The 15,650-nt window shown below is 38.6% G+C and overlaps 1 protein-coding gene across 6 annotated transcripts in view; it reads right to left on the reverse strand.

Annotated features, from left to right (window-relative positions):
- Window positions 1-15,650, reverse strand: part of LOC127411800 (sorbin and SH3 domain-containing protein 1-like) — an 81,510-nt gene that overhangs the window by 18,922 nt on the left and 46,938 nt on the right. For all 6 annotated transcript variants that reach the window (XM_051647582.1, XM_051647586.1, XM_051647584.1 and 3 more), the window contains 2 exons: window positions 13,332-13,446; window positions 629-678 (listed from right to left, as the gene is read on the reverse strand). In XM_051647582.1, the coding sequence (XP_051503542.1) occupies window positions 629-678; window positions 13,332-13,446 (165 nt within the window). The remainder of the gene's footprint in view (window positions 1-628; window positions 679-13,331; window positions 13,447-15,650) is intronic.

The following is a 15,650-nucleotide window of genomic DNA, read 5'->3' on the forward strand; positions in this document are numbered from 1 at the left end:
GTGACATTAAATTAATTGTGTTTTTGTTGGGCATGCTTTAGATGTTACTGTTGGAGAGTTCTCTAACTTCAAAATAATACATGAATTTCATCCCAGCAACTGTGATATCAAATCAGCGAGCATGTAAACAAAGTCATCAAAGTTACAGACACAATAGTGTCCACCTAAATGCCAAATTTCAGGTTTTAAACCCTCTAATAAAAAGTAAGCAACATTTCACTTTCACAAATGACACATTATAATTTGGTGGGATTTCTGCTAACAGAGTGGGCGGAACTGAGGTCCCTTATCTATCCTAAAAAGACATCCAGGCTTCAGCATGGAATAAGTCCTTACACTATCCGAGCCCTCTCCTCCAACTAACCCCCTCCACAAGCTCACGCACACATGTACGCAAATATGCATTCACACATATACAAGACAGCCTGTACTGCAAATGGTCACTCAGGAAACAGAAAAGGGAAATGAGAGAAATCTCCACAGCCCGTGACAGCTCTCACCCGAGAACAGATGGCTGTAGAGCGACACAGACATACAAACACACGCACACACCCATATTCTAAAAGGGCGTAAGAAAATGGTGGAGGAGAGGAACATTTGTATAGGATAAAAAGAAGCATGGACTTACTATGGCTGTAGGTCAGAAGATGTTTCCAAGGGGGTGAAAGAGGGGGCACTCTGCAACAAACCAAACAAAGAAGTCATTGATAGCTCCACTGGCTTGACTCTCTGGCAGGATAGAAAAGAAGAAGGCGCATTAGTCAGTCAGGCTTGCGATCGGCAATGCCTCTGGTCTGCTGTGTCCAAAGCTCTAAAACTCTTAGGTCTCTCGACGAAGCCTAGTGTGGAGAAGTAAGCAAGTATTTTGGCCTGCATGCAAGTTAAGGGGGGGAGCAAGCGACTGAGAGCAAGGGGTGGGATTAGCGGGGTCTGTGAGGGGCGCCCATTTTGGGAGGGGGCTGTCAGCTGCTCCACCAATTGGCTGCTGTCTCTCACTGAGGCTCTCTTTTGTCTTCTATTGAGTCACTCTCATAACTGGCTGACCAGACCGGGAGACAATTAACCAGCTGGTGTGGGAAGCAGGCCACATTACATGGGCAGACACAGGCACACACAAATAGATTTACACGCATACACAGAGAAGATCACAAGCATCGGCCATGCTGTACTGTTTCACAGGGGTGATACTGATAGTATGTCAAAGGAAGTTCGCTTAATGTGTGGCTGGCACATACGCCAAGCCAATAAAGAGAGTGGCTGTTATTCCCGGGCAGCAACTCCCAATGGCAGATCAGAGAGAGCCATTCACTGGGGCTGCTTATAACCCCTAGCATTTTGAATGGTTTTGAGCTGTCTAATTTTAGGGTACTGTTTCTGTTGCTTTTCCCCAAGTGCACGTCACTGACGATAAAAATAGTGGCCATGACAGCACACCTCCAAAAAAACTCACAAGTGGTGTTTGCAAATACGATTGCACAATCCCATCCTGTGACTGTCCCTTTGGAGAAATGTTACATGCATGCCTACACCCCCTAGCACCAACAGAAGAAAAGTGCAACTCCTGACTACAACATGCCCATCCCATTGGTTGCTAGGGTAAAAAGGATCACAAATAACCTTCAGGAATGTATACAGGCTTTGTATGAGAATATCAGGCAGTCAGGTGTATTGACTACTCTATTTATACAGCACCATGTTCTAGAAGTTTTGTTCCAGAGGAACACCCATTGACATAACACGTTGCTATTATGTGTGCAAAGCTGCAAAGCAACCCCTGCTATTTATGTTCTTTCTTTCTTCCCATTTTTCACTCAAGAAAACAGCCAGCACAGCATCCCAAGAGGTTTTCGCACGAGACTTGGCTTAAATGCAAAGAGTAGGCAAACAGGAAACATGCATGAAAGCCTTATCTAAAGTGGCACACTTATCTTAATATAAATACTTGTGACAGCCAGTACAATACCTTAGTGTGATGCAGCTGATGAGAAGATGTGATAAGAAAGTGAAATTGTGTAGTAATGTTAGAACAGTCATTGTGGCAGATATAAACACTCTTTTGCCATATGTTATAAAAAGAGCACTATAATACAGGACAACTCATACAGACTCATATATTGTATTGGACAGATACAAAGCTTTGTGTGAAATAGTATAATAATAAAAAAGCGTAAATGATTCCATTCTTCATTAAATGTGACTTGAGGGTCCTTGGTTTTACAGGCCGTAGACTCACAAACAAGCAATGCAGCAAAGCTCAGACTATCATAAATGAGATTTAAGCTGGGTACTCTACATTCTTGACATGATCCACGGAGATGGTGGGTGAAAGAGACGCGCAATGTATGTCACAGAGGAAAATGTTTCAAAGCCTTACATTATTTGAAAAACCAACAAAATATAACATTTATCATATAAGGTCTTTACTTTAAAGGAAAACACATCAGGACATCTCAGCCTTCAAAGAAATAATGCTGAGCCAGTATACTGTGATAAGTTTTCATTGGCTCTTTCATTACATTTCTGTTTGTCACATCAAGGTGTACTGGGGCCTATTTTAAGTATATATGCCTACATCCCCGCTGAAGTTGAAAGCCCCTGCTTTGTATCTAGTGGCACAAGGGGACACATATGCTATGTACAATGACAACACAAAACTAAATGTGATGACATTAAGACCCAATCCATTCTAATAAGAATCAAGTCAAAATCTGCTAACAGCAGAACAGCTCTCCAACTTATTTCTCTTTTCATGACATCAAAGATAAATTGAATAACACTGGATTTTATACATGTACTGTATGTTAAATATGTAGGGAATAATTGATGACGGACCATTAAATTCAATAAATCAACGGGCCAGAGTCAATTATTCCGCTTATACCACGGTTACCGCAACTCAAGACATCGTTCAGGGTTTTATCGCAAGACATTTTCTGGTTTTTATCCCTAAAATGCTCTTGTGAGTGGAACTACTTTCTTCCACCACAGATTCAGAGTCTTGCTTTGATACAGCCCAAGCCTTCATTGCTAGTTCGAAAACGTCACTTTAGAACTAGCAACGGAGGGGCCAGCTCCGCTGACCAGCTCTGACATAGTAGCATAACTCATCCAAAGGTATCATTTTGGACAGAAATACCTCTTTTACTACGAATAGCAGATGGCATGAGTGTTCAGGAAACCATTATTTTTTCAAGTCCGCACATAAATTACACACTTCATCTTTAAAATAAGCATAATAGGTTCCTGTGTATAGACAATAACTAATTAAATCATACAATTAACAGTGTTGGTGTGGTTTATTTTCCTTCTAGTTCTAGCTGCACTACCAAAATAGAGCATAATGAACTTGATAAAGATGTTTACCACAATATTTCCTTGGATTTAAATTCCGTTCCTCTGATTGTTAAGGCTAGTCAGTGGAACAGTGTGTTAATCATGTTTGCTCATTTTCATGTGCTTGTTTCCTAACAGGTGCAGGAGATGACTCAAGGAAATTTACAACTTTTCTGGTATATTAATAGCATACAATGTGAGTGAGGGTGCTATGCAACTTTACCGCATGGACAAATGGGGCTTATGACTCTTTTTATGAAACTAACTTTAATAAGCGTTCTTCTATAAACTGATTTAATCAAAGTGCCATTCCTACACCATATCAACAGGAATTAGAATGAGCTTTATCATGAACTCGACCAGACACTACCGTTCATGATAACATGAACTCTACCCAATGGATACATAATGGAAATGGAGAGGTATGCACCAGAGGTGGCATTCCATAATATGATGGTAAACACAGGGTATGCTCTGTAGGCGACTGGTTGATATATTTGTCACTGTCATAGGGTCTGGTGTGTCAATCACTCAGGAGGCCAGGTCACATGCAGTCTTAAATAACCTTCGACCGACTAAGACACACATACTACTTTACACTTAAAAGTTTCCCCAGCAAGGGGTCAAAGAACTTTAAAATGTCTCTTGCTTTTAAACTCAATCATCTCAATCAAAACTTTGAGACTTATTTAAACAATTATCATATATATGATGGACACTTCTGGTATTATTTGTGATACTCTTACATAGTGATTAACTGATATTGGTCTGGTCAATATATCAGCAAATTTAAGATTATTGCATTGGCCAATAAACTTGCCAGGCCGATTAAGTGGTAGAAGTGGTACTTCCCATTTGTGTCAGTTCCATATTCTACTGACCTTGTAACTGGAAAATGCACATCTGTTTTCAAATATTTTTAAATTAATATTATGTAAAATATATGTTCCGCAAATTAGCAGATGTCATATTTGCTATCATTAAATTACATATATATACTGTATATCATTCTATCATCCATCTGCCAGACTGATTTCTAGATATCTGTATTGGCATCACCCATTGAAAAATTTATTTCAGTCAACCACTACTCTGATTCCTTGTATGCTATCGCTTGGAACCAGCCCTCAACAGCTGTTTTCAAAGCTTTTAAAAATGTGTGAATGTGGCAAACATCGATTTGACTTTACCAACTAATTTTTATGGGAATCTTACTAAGCCAATAAGAAATTTCTTGCTGGCTTCTTGAACTATGACTCCAAGAGCATTTCAGCATTGCATAATGAACGCAGCTAGACCTGGAAGCAACAGCAGACTCTGAGACGCCCTCTCTCAAGGGGGATGATTCCTCACTTTCTTCCCTAAACAAGGAGATCTGGGGAGAGACGGGGAACCTTTAATAAACATGAACCATGACGCAGATAGTGAGATTTATGAGACTACCCATTTGGAATGCAGCCTGTGACTCAAAGGTTTGGTTTCACTGACAGAAGAACAACTCTGAGGACTTCTCGTAAGCTCACGAGTGGAAGACTCCAGTCATATCAGTAGCCTAATAAAAGCTAATTTATATAACATGGATTTAATCGCCTCATGGGAGCCAACATGTTGAGGTCACATGTCCAGCCAAATACTGTCAAATAATCGGACACTTTCAATTTAAAAAATGTATCTTGGCTGACTGCTACTAGTGCATTTCTATAATGGTATCGGTAACTAAAAACTATTGCTTTTGCATGATGCTGCATCCACTCTACTAGGTGTCAGTATAAGTCCAAGATGACTACCATATCAGTCAGCGCAACATAAACCATAACGGTTGGCATAACAGGTTACTCAGAGTCATCCGTAGTGTGCTCCTAAAAAAAAGCTGCAACAGCCCAATCACCTTGGGCTTTATAATGGTACGTGTCTCTAAGCAAGTAAGTGTGAACAAATGTGCTGTTTACTCACAGGTGTTGAGTTGATGACAACGCTGTACAGGCTCTGTGCCACTGATAGCACAGCAACGGCCTTTCTATCATACACTGGACGCATTGACAACATGCCAGCAGTACTTACACACAACTGGTGTCAAGGACAGACAAAAAGTTTACACAGCAAAAATATAATCACCACGACTGGATGCTGGCAGGATGTTATGTGCTTTTGCAGTAGTTAAGGTGGATGGAGCAAATATGACAACCAATAAGCCAATAATGCAGAGGCCAACTTTTCAGACAATATTGCCAGGCAACAGGGTTAAAGGAATAGTTCACCCAAAAATGAAAATTTGCTGATAATTTACTCACCCTCAGGCCATCCAAGATGTATCTGAGTTTCTTTCTTCATCAAAACAGAATTTAAGATTTTAAGGATTTCATTTCAGGCCTCCTCCTTTAAACAATGCAAGTGAATGTACTCCATTTTATTTATGTATATTTAGGATGCATCAAAATAGTCCACACGACTCCATTTAACATATGAAGTACTTCTGAACCCAAACGATTGATTATTTTTAGAAACAAAACAATACTTATATACTTTTTAACTACAAATGTTAGCTTCTGTACATCTCTGTGACGTGAGCTCATGAGAGGGATGACGTAAGCTCATTGGTAAGGTCATGCGTGGAGGAGACTTGTGATTGCACCGCTGCTGCAGCCTCCTCTATCTCCCTCAGTTCCTCATCGGTGTATTCAGGCTCAAATAGGTAGGGTTGGGCGAAAAACTCCATCTCCTCTTCTCTTCTAAAATCAAAATCCTCCGACATCGTGTTTGAAATTGTTTTGGACTGTTTTGGTTTGTGAACGGCGCTTGGTCTGTGGTCTGAGCAAGTTTCAAGTTACTGTGCTAGTAAACAATGACGCGCTTCCTGCCTCCTCCTCCACGCGTGACCTTACCAACAAGCTTACGTAATCCCTCTCATAAGCACGCATCACAGAGATGTACGGAAGTGAACATTTGTTGTTAAAAATTATATAAGTATTGTTTTGTTTCTAAAAATAATCAATCGTTTGGGTTCAGAAGAACTTTATTTGAAGACTGGAGTCGTGTGGATTATTTTGATGCACCCTAAATATGCATTTTGGACCATCAAAAAATGGAGGACATTCACTTGCATTGTTTAAAGGAGGCCTGAAATAAAATCCTAAAAATCTTAAATTCTTACAACATGTCCTTACCCTCATGTTGTTCCAACCTATGTGACTGTGTTTACTCTGTAGAACACAAAAAGAGATATAGGCAGAACGTGAAAAAAGATGCAATGAATGTGAGTGGTGACTAAGGCTAATGTTGTGCTTAACGTCTCCTTTTGTGTTCCACATAAAACACAATGTGATGCAAGTTTGCAATAACATGAAGTTAAGTAAATTAATTTTCATTTTTATTTGAACTATCCCTTCGATCACAGGGAATCAATTTGGACAATGTTGAATGTGCATTCAGTAAGTTTTTGTCCCAGTGGTTTTGGACTTCATACTGACACGTGTGGATACAAGACATTTTTGTTTATTAGAAGCTACTACATCCAAAATATTATCGAAACAAAGTCCTCTCTCTTTGTTTGATTTTTTTTTTTTTTTTTTTTTTAGTCCAATGTAAAATCACGTTCCATGTATAATACAGTAAAGCAGGTTTTATAAGGCTACTGATATGGCTGGAGTCTTTTAAACATATTTCTCAAAAGTGATATTCATCTGTTTGGGTGTAAAACCTTTTTTAAATTAGGAAAAATACCTGCTCCTCTGTGAGTCTTTACAAAACTACAGTTTTGCATATTTGCATCACAGCTTGCTGTCCGGATCACAGCTTGCTGTCTGGATGCTCAAGAAAATGTACACAAAGTCCTCTGTGTCATCACCTAGACTGACTAACAATTAAATACCCAGTTGACACATAAAATGAATAATAAAAAAAAACAAAAAAAACATGAGAACTCAACAGAGGTCAAAATTGTAGTCTTAGACTAGTCTGAAAGAGTAGTTAAACACCTATTTAAAATTCATTCACTGTGCAAACAGACTGAGATACAAGAGGAATTGTAGTCATAAAAGAAAAATATGAGATGGAAATGATGGGTAAAAAATAAAGTTCAGGCAGATCAAGGCCTTAGAAGATGATCAGGAAGTACACTGGGATATTAAGAGGTGGTGCTTGCCAAGGTTTTTTTTTTCTTATTCCTTTTTCACACAATTTGGAATGCCCAATTCCCAGTGCGTTTTTAAGTCCTTGTGGTCGCGTAGTGATTTGCCTCAATCCGGGTGGCGGAGGATGAATCTCAGTTGCCTCCGCAGCTGAGAACATCAACCTGCACATCTTATCACGTGGCTTGTTGAGCGCGTTGCCACGGAGACATAGCGCGTGTGGAGGCTTCACGCCATTCACGGCATCTGCGTTCAACTCACCACGCGCCCCACCGAGAACGAACCACATTATAGCGACCACAAGGAGGTTACCCCATGTGACTCTACCCTCCCTAGCAACAATTTGGTTGCTTAGGAGACCTGGCTGGAGTCACTCAGCACGCCTTGGGATTCAAACTAGCGAACTAGCGAACTCCAGGGGTGGTAGCCAGCGTCTTTACCACTGAGCTACCCAGGCCCCGTAAACAATATGCTTGCCATGTTTAACTGCAACATTTATCTTTTCTTTCTGATTAAAGTTCTAAAGCACATGGACAACTTTTCTACTCACTGCAATGCATATTACTAATTTCTGCATTTAAACGTATTTATTTTAAAACAACACTTCTTCTATACACTGTGCTGCTGTGCAAAGAATTTCTGGTTTTGGGAAACAATGGGCTAGATGAGGAACTTAAAAATTAAGGGGGCAGAACACATTTACAGACAAGAAGTGACTTAAAGGACTATTCCGGGTTCAATACAAGTTAAGCTCAATTGAAAGCAATTGTGGCATAATATTGATTACCACAATAATTAACTTTAACTTGTCCCACCTTTTCTTTAAAAAAAGCAAAAATCTGGGTTACATTCGAAGTAAATGAGGCCAACCTGTAAACGTTAAAATACTCACTGTTTCAAAAGTATAGCCACAAGACATAAACAACATGCATTTTAACATGATTTTAGTGTAATAAAATCACTTGCTAGCCTTTTGTATAAAGTTATAGCCAATTTTACAACTTTGTTGCAATGACGATGTATGTCAACAAACCCTAAAATTACTTTACAGAAATTACAACTTTACAGCTCAAATAATACACGAGTTTTAACAGAAGATTTAATGTAAGTGCTTCACATTTCTGCCTTTAAGCACTCCAAAAATTGTAATTTATTTATTTGTTATTTCATTTTTTATTTTTTTTCTGTAGATTACACTTAAGTTGTATTGAACCTGGAATATTCCTTTAAGGATGGTTCTAACAGACAGACATCAAAATAAAAGAGGATCCTGAACAAAAAAGGGATGACATGCAATATTTGTAAATGGGTCATGTTAATACCGCCAACTTACCACTTTGCCAAACTCCATCTCTGAAAAGAATCTATACCAAGGCTCATTCTCTAAATCTACATCTTCTGGACTTAAGTCCTGAGTCTACAGAAATATGGCAACAAGGAAAGGATGACAAAAAGAGAAAGAGAAGGTTTCAGAATACAAAGACAATGAGACTGAATGATGATGTTACATGAACTGTGCCTTAATGATCTCGTAATCTCAGACAGTGAGAAAGGCCCCAGGCTGAGACAGCGGAAGAAACAAACATGAATTGGATTTGTTTCCCACTGGATGACTTATTTAAGTCTAGTCTGGTTCATCTCAGCAATCAAAGGAACAGGAAATAGGAAGTAAAGAACTTATAGAATGAATGTAATATTGACAGAAAGGAATCCATATCATCTAGGATGAAATCTTTTATATTGGCTGTTTACTTTACAGGCAAAGAAACAGAAAAATATGTATATATTCAACTATTCACTAATAATAATAATAATAATAATTAAAGCTGCAAGCAGCGATGAACGAGCCCTCGCACCCTGGTGCACGTTGGGGCTGCTGTGCCAGGGGAATGACTTAAATGTTGTTAAGAGTGTATCACAGTGTAAAACATGTCATTTCCTGTTGCCAGAAGGTGATGCTATGACTATAACTGAATATTGGCACGTAGGTGTATTCAGGTCGGGACTCTTATAAAACATGTAAAGTTTCGAGCAGATTGGACATTTTATGTTTGAGTTATAACAACTTCCTGTTTCATTGCGAAACATCGAACTTTGTCAGGACGCCACGGACACGCCGTTCAAAGAAAATTCAAAAGCTTCGCAATTTGCATCGCCAAGGCCTTTAGATTAGACTGATCGAATATGATGTTGATCTGATTTAATCCTCTAGGAGGAGTTCGTTAAAGTACGAGGCCTGGAAATGGCAAAAACTGAGCAAAAATTTAAGAGACAAATCACAATGGCTGACTCCTGTTGGGATTAGGATATGGTTCTAAGAGACTTTTTTGTACGTGTTGACATGTTACATATGCCTACCAATTTACTTATGTGTAGGTGAAACGTGGCGCGAGGGCTGCTTCGTTGAAATTTTGTAGGTGGCGCTATCGAGCCATTTTGCAACACTTAATTCTAAAACCTGTATCAGATGTAAATTTTTGCCACTTTTGAGGTGTGTGCAAAGTTTCATGATCTTTCGAGCATGTTTAGGCCTCAAAAATATGATTAGTTTCACATCAAAATTTGTCAGGCCCCCACGGACATGCCCTTTAACAAAAACATAAAAATTTCACAATTTAACATCACCAAGGCCATTGGATTATTGATCTGATTAAATCTCTGGGAGGAGTTTGTTAAAGTACAAGACCTGGAATTAGCTGTTGTCAGTAGGTGGTGCTATGACTTTAACTGAATATTAGCATGTAGATGTATTCAGGCTGGGACTATTATCAAACATGTGAAGTTTGGAGCAGATTGGACATTGTATGTATGAGTTATAACAACTTCCTGTTTCATGGCGAAACATCGAACATTGTCAGACCGCCATGGCCACGGCGTGCAGTGAAAACTCAAAAGCTTCACAATTTAGCATCGCCAAGGCCTTTAGATTAGACTGACCGAATATGATGTTGATCCGATGAAATCTCTCATAGGAGGACTTCGTTAAAATACGAGGCCTGGAAATGGCAAAAACTGAGCAAAAACTGGAGAGAACAATAAAAATGGCTGACTTCCTGTTGAGTTTAGGGCAAGGGTCCAAGAGACTTATTTGTAGGTCTTGGTATGTTACACACGTGTACCGAGTTTCGTACATGTAGGTGAAACGTCGCGCAAGGCGCACAATGTTGAAATTTTGTAGGTGGCACTATTGAGCCATTTTGCCACACCTCATTCTGAAACCCATTTCAGATGTACATTTTCGCCACTTCTGGTCCAAAGTTTCGTGAGTTTTAGAATATGTTTAGGCCCTCAAAAATGCGATTCACTTTGAAAAAAAAGAATATGGAATAATAACAAATGGAGCAGATACAATAGGGTCCTCGCACCTCGGTGCTTGGGCCCTAATAAATGCCTAGAAGAACAATAGGGTCCTCACACCATCGGTGCTCGGGCCCTAATAATGTTTTGCATTGCTGTTTTTTTTTTTTTTATATATATATATATATATATATATATATATATATATATATATATATATATATATATATATATATTGAATAATATTTGTAAAATGATTCAACAATATCACATGAGCAAGAGTGCTGTTGTACTGAGTCTCAGCACAGCTGTGATATTTTTGGCACAATATGGTCAGTTATTTTGTCTATTTTTGCTCCATTAATGAAAATAGAGTTACAAATGAAGCCAAAGTAGGATCAACTGCTGCGTGTTGCCAAACAACACACAGACTGACAATCTGGAACATTACGAACACAGAAAAGCTAAGTGGTACAAACCGTGAAGTTTGAGTGCTGTTATACTAAATATTAGTTTTCTTGAAATACTGTTTGTCCAATTAGATTAGAGGAGCAAAAGAGAGTAGCAGCATGATAAATATTATCCATAATATAATATGTGTAACATTGCATAATGTTTATAATATAATACAATACTTAATATTAAATCAAATATTATTACAATTAAAATGTACTGCCACATTACATTTTCAGAAAAGGGGATGGGCTGTTCTGCAGAGCTAATCATATGAAGAGGCACAGGCAGCACATTATCTTCTGCCCTAGATAGGGTCTGACCTAGAGCCATTTTAATTACTTTCCCAAACAATTAGAAATTGGGGAAAAAAAAACCCAATAAAGATTGAACTTTCTCTGCTTCAGTTGTTTCATAGACAAGGGAACAAAATGCGTTGCCTGTTCTTTACAGAAAAAAAAAAAAAAAAAGACATTACAGCTCTATGTCATTAGAAAGACATTATGTAATAACAGCAGCTCCCAGAATGAGTCATGCTTACAAGATTTGAATCAAAATAAATGCCATATTAACAAAGCTTCCATGAAAAAGAGCAGTCTACAAACACACAAAATGCCCTGCAGGAGTTTCTATTCTCAACTGAGTCTGGACACTACAGGAGTGTTTATTGATTATCTTGAGTGAAGAGTCCTCCTTCTTTCTGTATTTTTGTACTACATTTTAATGCACTATGTACGTAAATGTACTCATCTTGTTCCAAACCTGTATGACTTTCCATGGAACACAAAAGTAAAAGTTTTAAACCACAGTTTTCAGTTTCTCAACGTCATCGCTTTCCGAAGTATGCGGTTATGGAAAGAGTTTTCGAAAGTCTGTGTTTTCGGTGGAGGAAAACGTTCGGTGGCCCAGTGGTGCACAACACAACCAAATTAGCAAAGCAAATGAAAGCTGAAAACACAACGCAATTATCAGAAAATAAATATTTATAAAAATGCTGTAGGACATTTGTTCTGGACAGTGTATTCCTGGTTGGGTTTGAACCAGAACTCTAATAGCACATACGTAACTTTATCAACATTTCCAAAGGTATCAAATACATTTATATTCAAAAAGACATTTCTAGCATTCATGGAGTCTCTTCTGTTTAGATTTCTATGAATTAATTTAGTTGTCTTGTGGCTTAATTTTGTTGTGTTGTGGCTTAATTTTGTGTGTTGTGGCTTAATTTCAATGTGTTGTGGATTCATTTGTTGTGTTGTGGCTTAATTTCATTGTGTTGTGGCTTATTTTCATTGTGTTGTAGCTTATTTCCGCTGTGTTGTGGCTTATTTTCATTGTGTTGTGTCTAATTTCCCCTGTGTTGTATCTTATTTTCGTTGTGTTGTGGCTTTATATCCGTTGTGTTGTGGCTTAATTTCGCCGTGTTATGGCTTGTTTCCGTTGTGTTATGGTTTAATTTGTTGTGTTGTGGCTTAGTTCCGTTGTGCTGTGGCTTCATTTCTTTGTGTTGTGGCTTATTTATGTTGTGTTGTGGCTTATTTACGTTGTGTTGTAGCTTAATTTTTTTGTGTTGTGGCTTAATTTCATTGTGTTGTGGCTTATCTCGGTTGTGTTTTCAGCTTTTATTTGTTTTGCTAATTTGATTGCATTGTGCACCTCTGGGCCACCGTAATAATGCCCTTCTAGTGTGGATGAGAGGTGTAAACATAGTGAAATTCATTTTCAAACGACGTTGCCTTAATCTTAGTCTCCCTCCACTTTCATTGCATTTCTTCATGCAATGAAAGTAATTGATGACAAACATCTCATTTAATGTTCCACGGAAAAAAGAAAGACAAACAGGATTGGAACAATATGAGGATGAGTAGATGATGACATAATTGTAATTTTTTTGTGAACTATCCCTTTAACGTTTCTAAGATATGTTTGTACTGTATGTGCATCAACACGCTCCAGATCTGACGAGGTCATGTGTAAGGCTAATAAGATTACAGCAGTGTGTATGCTGTCCTTGTAAGTGAAACAGGCAGAAACCAGCTATTGCAGCGTCACATGGCATGCACAAATCTCCACCACCAGCAAAAGCACTTGGACAACATGCATATAAAAAAAGCATCATACCGGTTTCTCCAGCCTCAGCACAGAAGACTTTCCTGGCTCGTACTCAAATATGCTCCTGGGCTCTGCGCGGTACTTCCTGGTGTCTACTTTCTTGTCAGGGGGCTCCCACTCATTCCTGCAGGGATGCATTGAGGGAGAGATGGAGAGATACAGCACGGGAGGTGGAGAGTCACCATGGCAACCAACAAGAGCAAGTTTTAACTGAGCGTTCCCATACATGCAGCATATGTTTTAAAAGCACAGGATTAACTCAAATCATCTAGTAGACAATGATGAAATTGAGAAAAACACTGCAGTGTTTACAAACATATTCAGCACCTTATGTTAATACCCAACCACATACCAACAACCCAGAACACTTGCTACCGCATAGCAATGCATTAATAACCACTCAGAACACCTTAGCAACCAAATAGCAATGCCCTAGGAACCATCCACAAAACAAGACCCACCACTGCACCACTCACTATTTATTATTATTTTTTGAAAAATGTAATATATTAAATGACATCAGTCATTTTTGGGGGGTATTTAGTAATATACTATATATATTTATAAAATTGTTGATGGGAATGAAAACGTGGCTGTGAGAGATTGACTTACCGTCTTTTAAACTATCAAAAAGCTCCTAGATCACATTTTCCACAGCTCATGTTGTGAAAGATATTTTTTCAATGTTAAATTTTGTCACCGGAACCATCGGCTATTGAAATAAAAAGTTATCTATTGTGAAAACAGCAAGGTCTCTAAGACAGCACACACATGTTATGGCAGTATGACAAATGACAAAATACAATGTTCAAATACTGAGGTCCTGTGAAAAAATATCCTTATTGCTATGTTGGGAAACAGTGGTGCCTGCAGGTGTACGGCAGTACGCACTGTGCATTCCATGAGTGCTCCGATTGACCTGAGAAACATTTGCTCTCAGAATATTTCACCAATCATGAAATAAGTCTAGTATATCTGTTGGCTGTTTAAAAGGACTAGCAATGCCCAATTTGCGAATGAATAATTATTCTGAGTCTGTTCTTTTCAGTGAAATGGCCAAATGGGCTTGCAAAACTGTCTGAATCGCTGTCTGGACCACCCTCTCACTGAATCATTTGCAGCTGTTTTTCAAGCAGTAAAACAGTATTGGGGTATTCACGAATACAGAGAACAAACAGTGCCGGTGTTGTTTCGAACTCTGTTTCCCCGTCAGGATCTGTTTCCCGCCACTAGATCTGTATGGGGGGACAGTATCTGATGGTAACATTCTCCACTGTCAGAATGCATTCCCCCATGTACAAACCTAAGCCTAACCCTTCCCTACCCTACCATACCATACCCTACCTACCCTAACCAACACTACCCTACCTACACTAACCCTAACCATAACTTCATACCCTATCGGGGCTAGGGGGAAACAGATTCCGACAGGGAACACAATTCGATACAACACCTTTTCCTGTTGCTGACGGCAGGCTGCACGAGTGTGTGTAGCTTGCTAGCCTGCTTAGCATTGCTTATTCTTATTCTTGAACATTCATCGTTTTATCCTTTGCCATTTTACCGTGTGCTTCGGGTTTTTCCGCTTTTCTACTGTTTCATCTGTGTATATTTTACCACATGCACCTGTTTCTCACAGGGGGTTTTTTCTTTCTTTTTTCTGCTTGTCTACATCTCGTGTCTCAACTGCATGCATTCATTTTCTCCACTGTGTTTTACACGGATTATTGCATCTCAAACATCTGCTGATTAGCAACCACATCGATCTCAAACCCTCGCCGCTCAAGAACAACCACAACAACAACAACAAACAATTGAGGTAAGTCATGACATCAGCTCATGTTATTGCTTCCTGATTACATGCCACATGTTTACTATAGCTTCTTCCATCAGCAGTGAGGGGTTTACATGTAATAAATGTAAGGAATTAGTAAAGCTGATGGAGAAGATTAATGAGTTAGAGACACACATCCACACAAAATACAAAACTCTCACTAAACAATTTAGAAAAAATTGATTATGGTCAAACTTAAAAAAAAAAAAAAGAAAAACATTGAAGATAAACATCATATAAAGGTAGGGCTACTAAACATTAGATCTCTTTCTACCACAGCACTAATTGTAAATGAAATTATTACAGATCATAGTTTGGATGCACTCTATTTGACTGAAACTTGGCTTAAACCAGATTAATAAATTAGTTTAAATGAATCTACTCCCTCAAGTTATCGTTATAAACATGAGCCTCGTCTGAAGGGTCGAGGAGGAGGTGTTGCTACCATTTACAGTGAAGTTTTTGGTGTTACTCAGAGGACAGAATATAAGTTT

Source organism: Myxocyprinus asiaticus, chromosome 21 (genome assembly GCF_019703515.2).
Source record: "Myxocyprinus asiaticus isolate MX2 ecotype Aquarium Trade chromosome 21, UBuf_Myxa_2, whole genome shotgun sequence".
Taxonomy (NCBI): domain Eukaryota; kingdom Metazoa; phylum Chordata; class Actinopteri; order Cypriniformes; family Catostomidae; genus Myxocyprinus; species Myxocyprinus asiaticus.